This window comes from Eurypyga helias, unplaced genomic scaffold (assembly GCF_000690775.1).
Source record: "Eurypyga helias isolate BGI_N326 unplaced genomic scaffold, ASM69077v1 scaffold3932, whole genome shotgun sequence".
Lineage (NCBI taxonomy): Eukaryota > Metazoa > Chordata > Aves > Eurypygiformes > Eurypygidae > Eurypyga > Eurypyga helias.
The window spans coordinates 37631-52915 of record NW_010237705.1 but is presented as its reverse complement, the minus strand read 5'-3'; the positions used below and the strand labels follow the sequence as shown (position 1 = coordinate 52915).

The following is a 15285-nucleotide window of genomic DNA, read 5'->3' as shown; positions in this document are numbered from 1 at the left end:
TTTGGAAAGAGTTAAAAGGAGCCTCAACATTTTTTTGCAAATACAAATAAATGGACTGGATCCATTCATCTAAATCATAAATATCTTAGAAACTGTCACAGAAAAGTGGTACTCAATATAAACACAATCAGCTGTGGACACTATCGTACCTTGACAAAATGTAGCATTGATCCTCTTGTAGCCTTGTGGGCATTCCATCATAGGACTGTATCCATGGTAAGCTGAAGAAAAAAATTACATGAGTTAAATAATATTGGTTTATACACTTATTCAGAAAGCTGGACAGTCAAATCATTATGTAACTATATTAAAAAAAAAATCATTGTAAGTTTTTATGATGTACGGTCAAGCATAAAAGGTCAATAAATTAAAACTGAAGACTGTACAGGTAACCTGCATTCCACCTCTTTCCACACGCATACCACTTGTCTTCAGCTATCCAGTCAAATTTATATTTTTTCCAAAAAAGAAATCCTTGAAATAAGGATGCCATCTTTCATCCTAGTTGTTCCCAAACATTCAAATAATTACTTTTCCAAACCAACTACAAATATTGTGTTGGGAAAAGATAAATGTGAAGATCCATGATGGAAACTCAATGTTTTTAAAACTGAAAGCACCTTTAGAAAGCAGAAGTATCTTCAGTGTTAAGCAAATTGTTGGGTACCATTTCTCCTGCCACAAAGAATTAAAAACATGCTTTAAATAATGTACTTTTAGAACAATGCAAAAAGAAGAAAAGACACGTGTGTGATTTACCTAACAAAGTGGCTGAATTTTAGAAGACTCTGAGACTCACTGGCTGATCAATGTAAACTGTCAAGGACATATCGACACTGCAAAATACAGACTGAATTCAATTTTGCCAAAATAGAAAGTGTTCAGTTAAGTTGATTTTTATTTCTATGTATTGTTTCTTTCCTCCACTTAAGGTTGGCTTTGAGACTACAGATAACCGTTTATTGATTCTTAAACTGTTATAACACCATAAATGAAAGCAGTAACTTCATTGTATGGTTATGCACTAACGTCTTGGCAAAGCCCAGTACTTCATTAAAAATATAGGACTAAACTTTTGGCACTATCATCACAAATGCTTTTAATAAGAGTCAAGAGAGTTTTTCCATAATTTGAACGCTACAACAGAAATACCTTACATTTGGTCAGGTCTTCTGTTTCCCTTTAAAAGTGTTCTAAATGTTCCGCGGGGGGGGTGGAGTGGGGAAACCCAACTAAACACATTACTTTCCATCTTTCCGCTATATATACTATCAAATAAGAACAACTGAGTGAGATAATGTTTTCACTTGGCTTCACTTCACATATAGTGCCTGAATTGCACATTAATCCCTACATCTTATTTTAAAACCGGTAACTGGTCGACTGTAAGGGTGGGGAAAAAAAAGAAAAAAATATATATGTTTTCATTAGTTTAAGAGCTTTTCCTATTCTTTGGAAAAATTTAAGTGATGATCTAGAGTAGCAGCTTTTTGAGTGAGATAGTTTTATTTCAAATCATTGTGAATTATTTAAAATCATTACTTAATTAGCACACTAAGATTCTCAGAGATTGTTTACAGTTATAAAATGGTTAAACACAGATAGTACGTGTCAAAATACAGCAACAATGTTCTTACAGTGTTGAACACATACTTTTCCATCTTTTCATTGACTACAACCATTTTAACAGAAATTAAGATTTGAAAATTTAATCTCTCACCATAAAAGTCACAGCAACACATTTATTTTCAAGGCAACTCCAATCTTTTCACAATGTTAATATTAAAACCAGTTGAAATTTAAGGTAAGATTTTTCAAAAGCACAACGCATTAGTCTTTCCTGATCCCTAAAAGTGTCAATGAAACTCCTCATGCTCATGTTGGCAGAGTCAGGTTCATAACTGCACTGACTATGTCCTAACTTACCAGTGTTTGCCATTAAAGACCTGATTCAATTCACACTAAACCCAGGAGAGTCTCTCTAACTTCTTGTGGGCAGGAATGATACCCTGCAGTACAGCCTGGTGGAGGAAAACCGAGGAAGAACAGAGCTCTTCCAGTTGTAGATGGAGACCAGCCCATAAACTATGCCAGGCCTTTTCCAGCACTGCAATGCATTTTCCCTTCCAGGGTGACTCAGCTGCTCTAGAAAGTGCAGTGGTAGAGTGAGGTCAGAGATTTTAACCTCCTCCTCCCTCTTCATCCTCTTACTCCCGCACTGAACAGGAAACAGCGGCTGACTAGCAGCTGTTTTCTTCCTTCCACAAAGAGCAGCAACGTAAGCAGGTCACAGTTTGTTCAATGATGGCTAGTGATCCATGTGGGAGCTGGATGGAGTCCTACATTAGTTACCCTTTACTCACTTAGACAACCTGTTTGTAATTATTAACTGTTAAGCCGGAACAATCATAACATTCCCTATGTATCACAGAAATGCATTTTGTCTTAAAAGTCGTCCTTTGTACAAGCCCTCAAAAACGGACATCTGTTCCAAAACTTCTTATTTTGTTTTTCAGTAACAGTGAATAACCCATACACTTACAGACATGGGAGCTGTCTCAGGCCAAGGCACTTGACTTTACAGCAGACAGAAGCCCTGACTGAGGCTATTTTGGCTATTACCCAAAATACGCAAGTACGTCTTTATAGTGACAAAGCCCTGTTTAAGTCCACGGGACCAAGACACATGCAAACTTACATACATCCTTAAGTAGTGGACTGAGGAGAGAAGAAAAGTGCCTGCTTATGAGAGTGAAGTATATGCTTACACGTTTTGCTGAAGTGGGTTTCACAGAAGATCACACTAAATGCAACCTGATTACATATTAATAGAAAAACACGTCAATCTTAAACAAAGTTTATGAAGCATCGATCCATAAAAGCAAAAGGAAGTCTGTCTGCTTCCAGAAAGTCTACAATAAAAAGGGTAATACCAATTTAGTGAAGTATCGGAACAAGTCAAAATTACATGGCACTAATGTGGAACTAACTTTGCCTGCTGAGACACTACTACTCTTCTTACCACTGAAACATTCTCATTATTGTAAAGAAAAAAAATTATGAAATATAAATTCTTAAGCAGCCACTCCACACTTTCATTAAATCTTATAATAAATTTACATTTATTTTTGGGATATGTTTGCTCTACAGAAGCATAACACCTTGATATTGACATGAGGCTTAATTTGACACCTATGACCAAATGACACGTAGGCCCAGATCCAAAACAGATGAGAAAGTTCAAATTGTGTACCTACGTTCAAACTAAGCATCTGTAAACCTCTTAGGATACGTAAGGTCACTCCTGCAACACTCTGAGTTTATCACCTTAAGCTCTTACAAATCTGAAAATTCACCATTTGTACCCATGCAGAATTGCCCTAAGTCGGGACTTGACTGAATAGCATCATGCTCAACTCCCTCCTAAATCAAATCGAGACTAAGAAATTACCTACACCCCTACCAAAGCTTCCTGACAGATTCTGTGAATATTCGTGAAGCACACACCTACCAAATAATATTCTTGATAAAATGTAGTGGTAGATGACAGTGTATTTTAACCTAGAGTAAACAGACAGTGCACCCATCTCCTCCTCCCTTCTTAAAACACTGATGTAGAGTGAGAGCTCCCACCTAGAAAGAGGAGAAATGTATCCCATTATGTCTAGGAGACACAAACCCTTACTTTCCAGGAATGCTTTAATCACAAGGACAGGATTATTCCAAGTGGCAATGCTCTCTGTCTCCTCCTGAAATCATAAAGCTGCATTCAAAAAAACAGTTTCAGAGAGAGCCAAAAAGCAGGAGTGAGCATGACGCATACCATAAGTAAGTAATGACACTGGGAAAGAGACTGGGTTCCTAGTCCTGTTCCAATAATTGTTTCTACAGTTTACGGGTTAGGGCATCTCCTCATAGGTATAAAATGTGGATTGGAAATTCTTCTGGCAGATAAAAAAACTCTGAATTGCCCCATCTTGAGCAAGTGTGCTAGCCATTAAGCTTTTGTAATAAAAGGACAGTGCTCATCTCATTAGCATTTCAAAAAAATTCCTCTTACTCAGTTCTTTGAAAAAAGGTTGGTGGATTTCCCATCATGAGAGGTTTTGTGGTGAGTTCAGGCACTTCTCTGTACCCACCTAGGAAGCACCTGGGGACCAGATTTCAGACACCGTTTGCCCCAGTGTTTCCCTGTTTACTTGCTCTTAACATCATGCCGATCTTGTTGGTATTAAAAGCAGCTGCCTGATCAACACATTGTGGATTCCAGGCTGAAACAACCAGGGTTTTATCTGAGCTGTGAAGAGCTAGCAAATGGGCTTCCCTTCGAACCAGGCACCAAAAATTTGTATTAGGAGTTCCAACCAGTTTTTGGTTGAAGCACACTTCAAGTTTTCATGATTTTTCTCATTGCACACTTACATCCACTAAACAACATTCTACACAGCCACATGCTTCTGATGAACAAGACTTTCAGTTGTAGTCAAATTGCTACCTCTTTAGAGACAGCTATAAAATCAGGGCACATTTCACAATTTGTACACCAATACAGAACACACGTCTGTTAGAAGCTGTATTTATGTGCCACAGGAATAACTTTAGATAGCCGAGACCTTTATTAACTACAGCCCTCAAAGAGCCCTGGGGAGGAGTTCTTTCAGAAGCACCTAAGAACATAAATGTGCTCTAAAACACGAAATTTGAATGTTTCATAAACTAGCAGATCAGACTGAGTCAGTATAAATTTATATCAGACTCTCCGGTGGAAGGAGTCATCAGAGAAGCAGGAATAACAGCAGGTTTTCTGCTGGATTTGTATCTACATTAAGACTTGTGGACAAAAACAGGCTTCCAAAAAAATCAAGCACTGAACACGTTTCCAGCACTGCTGTCTGTACGAATAACAAGGGCCTAGAAGACCTAGATAAGAACGATTGCAACTCCCTGCACTATTTTTGGCCCGCTAAATGCAGGTCCACTCCATCTGCAAAACAGAGATTACATTATCTTTTCTCATCTTTCATTTAGTGATGAAAACATGACAAAGAAGCATTACTATTATTGTGCAACAGTGTAATTCAGAAAAAGTTGAAGAGACCAGATTCACCTATCATGCAAGTAATTTGAAATTTCTTTCTCGTTATAATATGATGTCAAATCATAACGACTGATTTTGTCATTGCCTAATTGCTGAAGAAGATATTTCAAAAACAGAGCAAAAAAATATTACTGACAATTTAGAGCCTGGAAAACTTTGGCTCTAAACTTGAAAGTTCATCTGCAGTCCCAAGAGGTCACTGCATTCTCTCCAAGCAGTAACTGGTGCCTCTCTAACTTAACATTCCTGTACAAACTTAAATATAAATCCATCTGGAAGAGGCAAGACGATTCAATGTCATTATCCTTCCTGCACTGAGAAAACACAACAGCGCGTCACTAACTTAAGTAGGAGGAAGGGGAGAAAAACCCAACAACGTTAACTTTGCTGGCTGCACTGAGTGCCTGCATATTGTAACTCTGCTGGCACACAGAGAATTCCAGTTGCTGCAACCTGTCCCTCATCAAGCCACAGCATATTCTTTCTACTAGGCTCCTTTTTTTTTTTCTTCTCAAGAAAGGAAACATACTACTTGAGGGGAAAAAAAGAAAAAGCCATAAACTGATCCAGAGAATAACAACAAAATAGCACTTACATGGCTTCTTGGGACATTTCTGGCATTTGTTAAAACCCCAGGAAGTACCCACGGTTCCACAGCAGTCTTCTTGCTTGGAAAGGCCAGGAAGTGCTTTGCCACACTGGAATAGCGAGGTAAAGAATACTCTGGTTAGTGGTACTATATGATGCTCACTTCTACTACAATGTTATTTTTCAAGTCATCTTGCGTCAACCTCCTGCTGAGACACTGAACATTCACTGGAGCTCTTAGCTGAACTTAAATAGTGCCCATGCACTGCAATGGCTCTCTACACAGGCATGAGTAAATCACGTGACATTATTCTCTTTCATTATTATCTTCTTCTGTGTCAACTTGAAATGAAGGAGAAAGAAACAGAAGAGAACAATATGTCATAGGAACGAGTGAGTATATTTCAAATGTAGTAACTTGCCATTGGCACTTATTCCCTACTTCTCTCCTCATTAAAAAGTGCTCATCCACTATTTCAAAAGCTGTATAAATTATCTCAAACATCTTTATAAGTACTCAAAGAAAGACAAAAAGTATGACTGTGATTTCTATAACATTATTTCCTATTAAAAAGCATCAACATCCTGCCAACTTATCTTTAATGTTTATGACCACTTACTGAAAATTGCCAAATTCTAACGGCAAATTCTGCTGCCCAGATACTGAAGAAAGTAACACAGATAAGATGACTGAAGCTCAAGTTAGTAATGTCTGTGTTATTCCAAACAAGTGTCTTTCCCCATACAAATATTTAATTTAATCTTGCAATAATTTCTGAGGTCAATATTCCTTTTTTTGACTAAGAATATTCTTCTTATGCTTTTTATTATTAGAATACTAATCTTCAGAAGTTTACAAGATACAAGTTATGTTGTTGACTTTTGCAATTTTCTTCTATTTTGCATGGCAAAGAAAGCTTAAGTGTATTTCTGAGATGCAGACAACATTAAAGAAATACATATAAACCTGTCAATGAGGTATAAAATGGAAAAGCACAAAGCACAAGAGAAGTGCACAACAACTGCACTTAGTAATGCTTGCAAAGCGAATGCTGATATAAACAGGCACTGCTGCAAGCAATTCAAACCAGCTGAAGTGAGAATCCTCCACACAGGGTGAATAGACCTTCCCTAACCTAACTTTCCTTCCTGGCAGCATATAAACCTCTGACTCAAATCCTCACTGCTGCTTAGCTTTCAGCTCAAGGTAGCTGGCTCAACCTGTGGCAAAGGCTGCGGCCTTGTGGTTGCTTTCACTTCGGCTGGTAACTCAGTCACTCCACAGTGGGGATGCGTGCCGAACGCACAGGCACTGACGGCTTCCTCCAACCTTTTTCCGGTGTGCTCTTAATCGTACTGACACCCACGAGCCAATGGTGTTTCTGAAGTACAGTTACTCTGTGTAGCTTCACCGTGTGACTACTAACAGAATAGCAGGCTACTCCACAACATCAGGGCTCTGACTCTCAGGGTCCCCTCTGTGTGGGAAGGGCTGGCAAGGCATCACTTCAGCCACCTTCCTTGCCCCTTTTTCACAAGTACTCCCCAGGCACCTCCTGAAATACCTCAGCAACAAATTAAAAGCAGCACCAGTTCACCATTTAAACATCAAACTGTAATGTGCAACGTGCAGCAACTCAGCACTTGCTGCATGTGAAGCTTAGACATCTGTCAAGGGATGTGTGAGCAACCTGGAGCATCCTCTGTCCCAGTGACAGGAAGCCTCTCTCGTGAAACGGAGCTTTTGGCACCAGGGCAACTTAGTGAAGTTACTGTGCGTCTCTGCACATCATCCCTATACAGGCTAGCACCACTTGTGCTTTGAGCCACATTTTAGGGTGACACATCAACAATGTAAAGAACAGAGTGGCTAAACAGGTTAAAAGAGAGTGCTCAGTTATCGTGTAACTTTAGGAATCTATTTTCACGCTACCATCTGCAGAGGGTCTTATGACAAATTTTCCCACATTCCAAGGAGTGAGAAACAGTGTTGGCCTGGATGGTATTTGGCTGTGTTAAAATACCAGAGAAGTATCAAAGCAAGTCCCATCTTTCAGATGCAGGCCCAGGCTTACACTACATGAACACGTCTTTCAGGCTGCCTTGAGCTCCCCTGGTCTTGTGCTCACTGGCAGGATTAGTACAAGATTGACCATTCCCAACCAGTCAGAGCCCGCTCTGTTTCCAGAAGGAACTCTCAACCTAGCACTTCACCAAGGCCGCCAAGATGGACAAACTGGAAATTCTGCACAATTCCCTCTGCTGCAGCAGCTCAGCTGTTTCAAAACTGGAACTAGCTCTGCCAACTGCCTCTAGCAAGGTGACAATACAGATCTACAGTAGATATACACTAAAATTGTATATGGTCGCTGTTTGTGAGAGTCAGCTAAACTAATTTGCACTGGACTCTTCTTCCACCCCCTGCCTTGTGCCTCAGTTTTACAACACTCCTCTCTGAAAAGAAGTGGGAGGAATCGAGGCTGGTGCTGCACCTCCCCTTATGATCTCAGAAATGGAGCATTTGGGCAGCGAGGCACATTAGCTAACACCCAGTGTTCCTCTGCAAGGTCACAAGCCTCAAGGACACATACCAGCAGCTCATGTGTGTCAAGGCAAGACTTCACTACCACAACAGCCAACACGCCAGCACAAACTGGCCTTTTTTTGGTCTTTTTCCCCAGAAAAGAAAAAGGTGTCATTTAACGGTAGTAAATTAAAAGCATGTAAAACGGAGAAGAAAAAAGAAAAAGAAGAAGATGGACTAAAGCCCACTTTTAGTTTAGGTGTGGTGCTACAGCATTTGCACTCTACTGAAAATCATGATCTCTATGGTCATTACTTTTTCAAATTTCCATATAAAATCCATGAGCAAAACTAAGGATGCCAAAGTCTGAGTCATCTGGCAACTGTGGTTTGTAGTCCTGTCAGTAAAAACTGGCAATGATTAAAGCTGCTGCTCCCACTGCCTCTATGGTGAATTAAGGCTTGAAGAATCAATGATAATTTGGTTAATGTCCAGATCATTGTAGAAACTGGCCAGCGAGAAAAAGCAACTGCCACATGGGGCTCCTAGTGGTGTAAGATCTGTGTAGTCCTGGAGCTACGCATCAGAAAAAATGACTGCTCTGCAAAGTTGTGAGCCAAGCAGAAACACAGTTCTTCTATGGCTAATAAACCCGGATTTCTCTAGTACATCTAATCGTCCTTCAGATACTTTCAACAGTCATGGCACCACAAAACCTGTTTCCTAGCCAACTACCATTTCTTAGGATGTGCCTCCCTCTCACAAACCCTGAGCATCAATGAACTAAAGCTCTGTTTCTACAGGTGTCAAAAACTTTTAGGTAATTTCTATTCACTTCAAAAGTCTTACCCACTTCCTACTACTGAGAAGAACTCATTAGTTCTTCAGACAGTCTGCTCCAGTCTCTGAGTCACAAGTGACTGGAAAAGTCACTTGGGGGAATCCATAAATATTTTTAGTTCGTCTCACCATTCAACAGAACTCCAACACATAAGTAGGAGCCTAAAATAACCAGGAAGGCTAAACACAAGCATACAGATTCCACTATGCATGAAGATGATGCCATTCCCTAAGCTTAGGTTTACACTTTTCTATCCATCATCCACACATATTTCAAACTAATCTAGCCTGTATTCCTGAGGGCTTCTGGAAAAGAGAACAGATTTTCATGAATGATACCTCTGTCACAAGCTTACAGCTTGGAGATAATTCTTACTGGTTCAGAAGGCAAAGAAGTCATGAAGGATTGGTTCAACTGTGCTGAAAGAGGCTCAGCAGTAGCAGCAGTATGAGGCACACATGGTACTACTATAAAACAAAGTTCTTCCTGGGTAAAGCACTCACAGACACTGAAAGTATTGTTTGAATCCACATATTTTTCCCCATGCGTGCCTGGGCTTCTATGCCAATATTTTATATAACTGAAGGAAGTATTGAATATTCCCACTGGTAGACTGAAATTCTGGCTGACCCTGTGCTGGTGCACAAAGGCCACCCCAAGCCACATCACCTCTTTGTTCATCTGTCCAGACTGCAGCCTCTGCCCCATCTCCACAGTCTTGGAGCGCTAACAGTATTTGGGTTGTGCACTGCCACCAGGGTTTCATGTGTTTTCCAATGCCAGGGAAAAGGAAGGATTATATCCTCGAAAACCCTCTGCTAAGGAATTTATTCAGCTCCCTGTAAAGTGTGGTAGAGAGCCCAGCCTGGCAATTAGCCCCAGGGCAACTGCAGAGGATTCTGACCAAAGGACCACACCATTTCCTGGGACTCCCACTCCTGCATGACCCACCTACAAATCCCTGTCACAAGCTGTTAGTTAAAACCACAATAGGGGCATAAATAAAGGAGTGTCACATGATAAACTATGATTGAAATCGATATGTGCTTTGCCTGAGTTAATAGCTAATGACTCTGGGATTCGGCTCAAAAGACTGCATTTCACATACCACAATAGCAGAAGTGAATGGATACACTGTTTAACTTTCTGTAAACTATTCAACAGGCACAGACCTTGGATTGTTGCTTCTGTTTTTTTCTATAGGCACGACAAACAGTAAGAAACCTCAAACTCAATAAACCGTATTACTGAAACAATTAACAAACATACTTAATTAGCTGAGTGACCAGCTGAATGACAGGTTGTTACAAATGAAGACTATTATCCCATGCAGCACTGGCTCACTAACAGCCATTGTCTCACAAGCAGAGGAGAGAAACTTAAATACTTCCAGACTTTCTAAAAGAAGTGGTAAAGAATTTGTTTTGGCTTAAGCAGAACATTCTTCGTAGGCAAGTAAAAATTACCCAGCTTTCTTCTACTTGAGTAATTAAAACAATGTTTGGTGTTTTTGGTATCCGATACTTCTTTAATCTTCTGATACTTTAAGGGTATTGATCTTGCAAAGAATCTATTGCGAATGAAGCATTAATCCTGGAAACGAATCCACACTGATTCCTGACAGTCTATTTGTTTAAAAACTTCAGAAGCCAAACCATGAGCTTCAAGGAATTCCAGACAGCTATTTTATGAGACAGTATTTTTAAGACTATTCTAAAGAAAGGTGGTTTTAAAAGTGCTCTAAGAGAAAAAAATACCAGTATGAAGCACAGAACTTTACTTTTGTTGTTTCTCCTGTATAAAGAATATAAATAGGGAAGTTCATCTCATACAGCTGTCCAAAAAAAAGAATATACCTGAAATTTACCTCCTTAAGAAAGGTTTTGTTAAATCTGAAGTTCAGCAGTTGAATGAATAACTTCAACTAGCACATTACTATTGTCATCGCCTCCAGACTACATACACTATATGACGGTACTGCGTACAGCAGTATTGATACGTCGGGTTATGCCTTAAGAGCTACCAAGACCTTTTGCTGCTCTGATTTCTAACTCAAAAATCTTGATGCCTTTGTTTAATATCTCCCATCAGTGATCTAAACCCAGTTCCTAAAAAGTTTATGTATATTCTCAAAGTTAAGTACATGATTGGTGTATGTTGTTGGGTGCATCAAGTGAAGTAAATGCTTAATGATCTACAGTCAGAATCTTTATCATGATACGATATTGATGATTTCTGACCTTTTCCAGCTGCCCCCATCACTTGGCTCATTTTACATTCTACCAAGTCTGACAGCTGAGAGAAGGGTGTTGCTCAAACCAAAACAAATGTTTCCTGTACAATGCATTACTGAAACACAGTATTAAATAAACTGTGCCCACAAAAATTTAACCTACTAAAGATGCTGATCAACTAACATCTGTTTATCAGACCTACTTGTTATTTATCAGAATTAAGCTGCATTTGAAACACATGTGACTGCATGTGAGCATTTTGATCACACTGAAAAATGGACAGACCGTATAATTTTAATAAAGTCTTTACTACTGTTCACCATTAATGTTATTTACCTTAATTTATTTTAAAAGTCTATCAGAATATGTTTCTATTGTCTGATATAGGTGGTATGTTTTGTTTTTCTTTAATATTATTTTCTAAAGTATTGTTATAATACACAAAATTTCGCTTCATGATACTGGAACGACTCTAATTGAGGCATCCTTCCCGACAGAGCTGTTACAAACACAGATCTTTTCTGTAACACCTTACAAAGTACTTTGCCAGGGAAGCACAAAGCATCATTCAGCAGTCAACTGACCAGCAAGAGTGCAACACACCCCTTGGACAGTGCAACCTGGAACTGACCCGAATGTAAAACACCTCAACAAAAAGAGGGATCAGAAAACAGGATTTTTGAAATTCTTTCAGTGATCATTTTAGAGAGCAGTCCAGCTCCTCTCAGGAGTTACACCAGCACAACTGAGGGACAGTGAGGAGGAATGAACAAGCATGCACAGACATTACTTCTTAGCCAGCTCCTCTTCCAGACATTTCAGCATCTGTTGCCCTCAGCCAGCTAAGCAACTTCAGCATCTGTCTCTCTGTAGAGTAAGAAGTCATTTTTATTTTGTTTGTAAATTACAGATGCTGAGATCACCAGAAGTGTCCTTTGCTAAAACTGCTACTCAAAAATACCTGCTGAAGAGAACTGGATCAATTGTGAATCTAGTCAGAAAGAACCTGCTTCAGAGAAATCTGGAAATACCAGCTTCTCCAATTTCTTGCTGTTTTGCAAAAATGCCTCCCTCTTTACAGTTAAGCAAAAAAGAGACCAAATCAATTTTGAGAAAAAGACTTTTTTAGCCAAAATACTGAAATTCAGTAACCACAGGAAAACACATGAATACACTTAGTAGACACATCAAAGTGATCTTAAGGGAGGAAAAAAAAAAGTAGTGCTTAATTCTCTTTATATGAATTTTGACAGTAGACATCTGCATTCTTTTCTTGATTTAAATGCAAATTAATCATATGAAAAATGAACTGGACTGAAGATTACCAACACAATCTTTACTAGGTGCACCACTAACATTGTAGAAGTATTTTGGGAAATAACAAGATATTCTGTGTTATAATAAAGGCATTTTTATTAGAATTAAAATGAAAAGCAGCTGAAGAGGAACTAAAGAAGTGAAACGTAATCTTCCTTATTTGCTTGCTTTTTAAATAGGACTTAGAGAATCACTGGTCCAAGACGACGACAACTTGGATTTCAAAACACAGGTCTAGGTTGCCTAGGTTGCTGTAAAGACCTTGCAGGACACCAGATCCAGCCTCCAGCTTTTGAAAGCACCGTAACATACAGTGTTCTCCACAAATCTACTGTTCTCCATCCTAAGCGGGACTTCTGCCCTACTGCTTCCATTGTATCTCTTTCCCAACTTCAAGTCTCTATTTTCTCAACATCATTTTCTACGTAACAAGGTGCAAGTTTAGGTGAAGGTTTGTTTCCTAGATTTTCATGATAACAGTAAGTTTCTGACCTGCAGCTTAACTTCTAGTTTGTGATATATCCTGCAAAAATCTTCTTGGTGCTAGGAAAGCATTTGATGAAAAACAACTTTTGTATGCGACATATCATAGTAAGCTATCGTGTAACGTGGCAAGCTATCCTGGAGCAATCATCATTAACATATCCCACTGGAGAAATAATTGCTAAGTGTTCCACTCACAGAAAACAGAGGCAGCCAGGAAACATGAACTGACTTGAGTAGAAAAGAGAACCGTCCAGAACTGTATTTGCTTCCTATATTACTTTTTAAAAATTGAAATATTAATCCCACTTTTATAGTTTTTTCTTCTTTATTTCCCAGTGCTGAAGACACTTCAGAAAGCAGTCACAATTAAGCAACATGTACATACATATGTACCTGTATTTATGAAAACATACATCTTTATTTATTCTATTCTAATTTTAACCAGGAAATTTCATTTCTCTAGCCTCTCTCTCCTCCTGTCCTGTCCTTCTAAACACGCAGACTGATGTTTTAGTACGGTGTCCTCATGGTTGCTGCCTTTGGCTATAGTTACAATACAACTAAGCGAACAGGAGATCTAGAATTATTTCTATGTTGTTAATTAAGAGTGATCGGAGGCCTGAGAATACAAGCAGGTTCTTCAACTATCTGCACTATAATGTCTTCCAAGCTTCACTTTGGGGTGGCTCCAGTTGCTAACTTTAACAGCATGTGCTCTGTTGGCAATGCACGGCAGAAAATAGGCCCTGACTGTCTTGGGATTCAAGTATAGCAACTATCCTACTGTTTTTGCAAGACTACGGTTGTTGAATGAGGCACATTAAAGGAATTTAACTAAGGTGGAGTGAGGAAGAATGTGTTGGGAGATGAAAAATATTTCACAGAAGGTTGTGAAAAAAAAAAAGGCATTACAATCAGAGGACTTGTAATTGAAAGACCATCTGAAATTCAAGGAAGAAGACGGAGACAAACACAGAATGGTAGAGGTTACACACACAAAACCACAATGGAGATTTTGATACTGATTTTATCCTGTGCTTTTAGCTTGGACCGAAAGTCATTAACTCGGTTGATTTGCCTACAAGAGGCCACACACATATCCTTCCATCAATCTGCTCTACAGACAGTAAAGTCACCTCTGAGCTCAGGATATTTAATAAAACATTTCTGAAGCCATATATACAATCCACCCTGCAAAAAAATAAAAGAAGTATAAACACTGATGACTTGAAAAAAGTAAGCATACCAAAATCCTCTAAGCATAAACTCCAAAAAAGACGTTTATCACATTGCTACTCATAGGGAAAGCTCAGTTTAGCAGTTCATCTGAAGAAATATAGAGAACTCTTGACATTTACTTTGCTAAATATGAAAGAAGCAGAAAATCAAATTATTTTAGAACAGATCTAGTTAAGAGTAAAAAGAAATTGTCTTTCCAAGTTCAAGGTATACTGAATACACAAATAAATAATACGCGTTGCCTAACTATATGAATAATCATAAAATTTCAGGTTCAAATTTGAAAGGTGAATGTGTCATTTAAACCTACATTTATTGCATAGTCTTAAATGGATGCTCTACAAAATGCCACCCTACAACTCTGATTCTAAACTGAACCATTAAATTAAGTAAGAAAAGGCCTCTGAAATCCTTACACTATTCTCCAAGACTGACAGTGAGAGGATCAATGAAATCTGTAAAAAATGAGAACATGCATTATTCTGAACTAGAAGGCACTACCGTTTCTTGAGAACACGACAAAGACATGTTTTTCCAGGGGAATACTGAAAAAGCTTATAAAAATTGGAATCCTACCAAATGCTCAGTCTCCAAGTCAGGCATGAGGGCAATGTAAGCGTATTTCCCCTTTTCTCCCCCTTTAAAAGGAGCATGTTACTGTCTGCTGGTGAGTGATGAGTAAGCTTTAGTTTTAAAACCACTGTAATGTGAGGGCCATGTACAGCACACTGCAAGTTTTGGATATGTCATTCAAAATACCTCACTCATGCACACAGCAGAAAGAACAGACGGGAAATTTATCCAGCATAACAGGTAAGACATAAAAGATGCAGCACCCAATGCCAAGTCTAAGATTGCGGAAGGAATTTTGTCTTCCCCTATATCTGAGTGGAAATAGTGCTTCATTTTGTCATGTAAAATCCATAAACTTTCATCTGAACATGTGCTTCAACAGCTG

General features: G+C 38.9%; 1 protein-coding gene across 1 annotated transcript in view; it reads right to left on the bottom strand.

Annotated features, from left to right (window-relative positions):
- The window catches only part of LOC104506565 (latent-transforming growth factor beta-binding protein 1-like), a gene marked incomplete at its 3' end in the record, with an annotated part of 63960 nt that overhangs the window by 20513 nt on the left and 28162 nt on the right, over nt 1-15285 (bottom strand). Inside the window, exons 4-5 of the mRNA XM_010147551.1 lie at nt 5694-5796; nt 150-221 (exon numbers count right to left, since the gene is read on the bottom strand). Of these exons, the coding sequence (XP_010145853.1) occupies nt 150-221; nt 5694-5796 (175 nt within the window). The remainder of the gene's footprint in view (nt 1-149; nt 222-5693; nt 5797-15285) is intronic.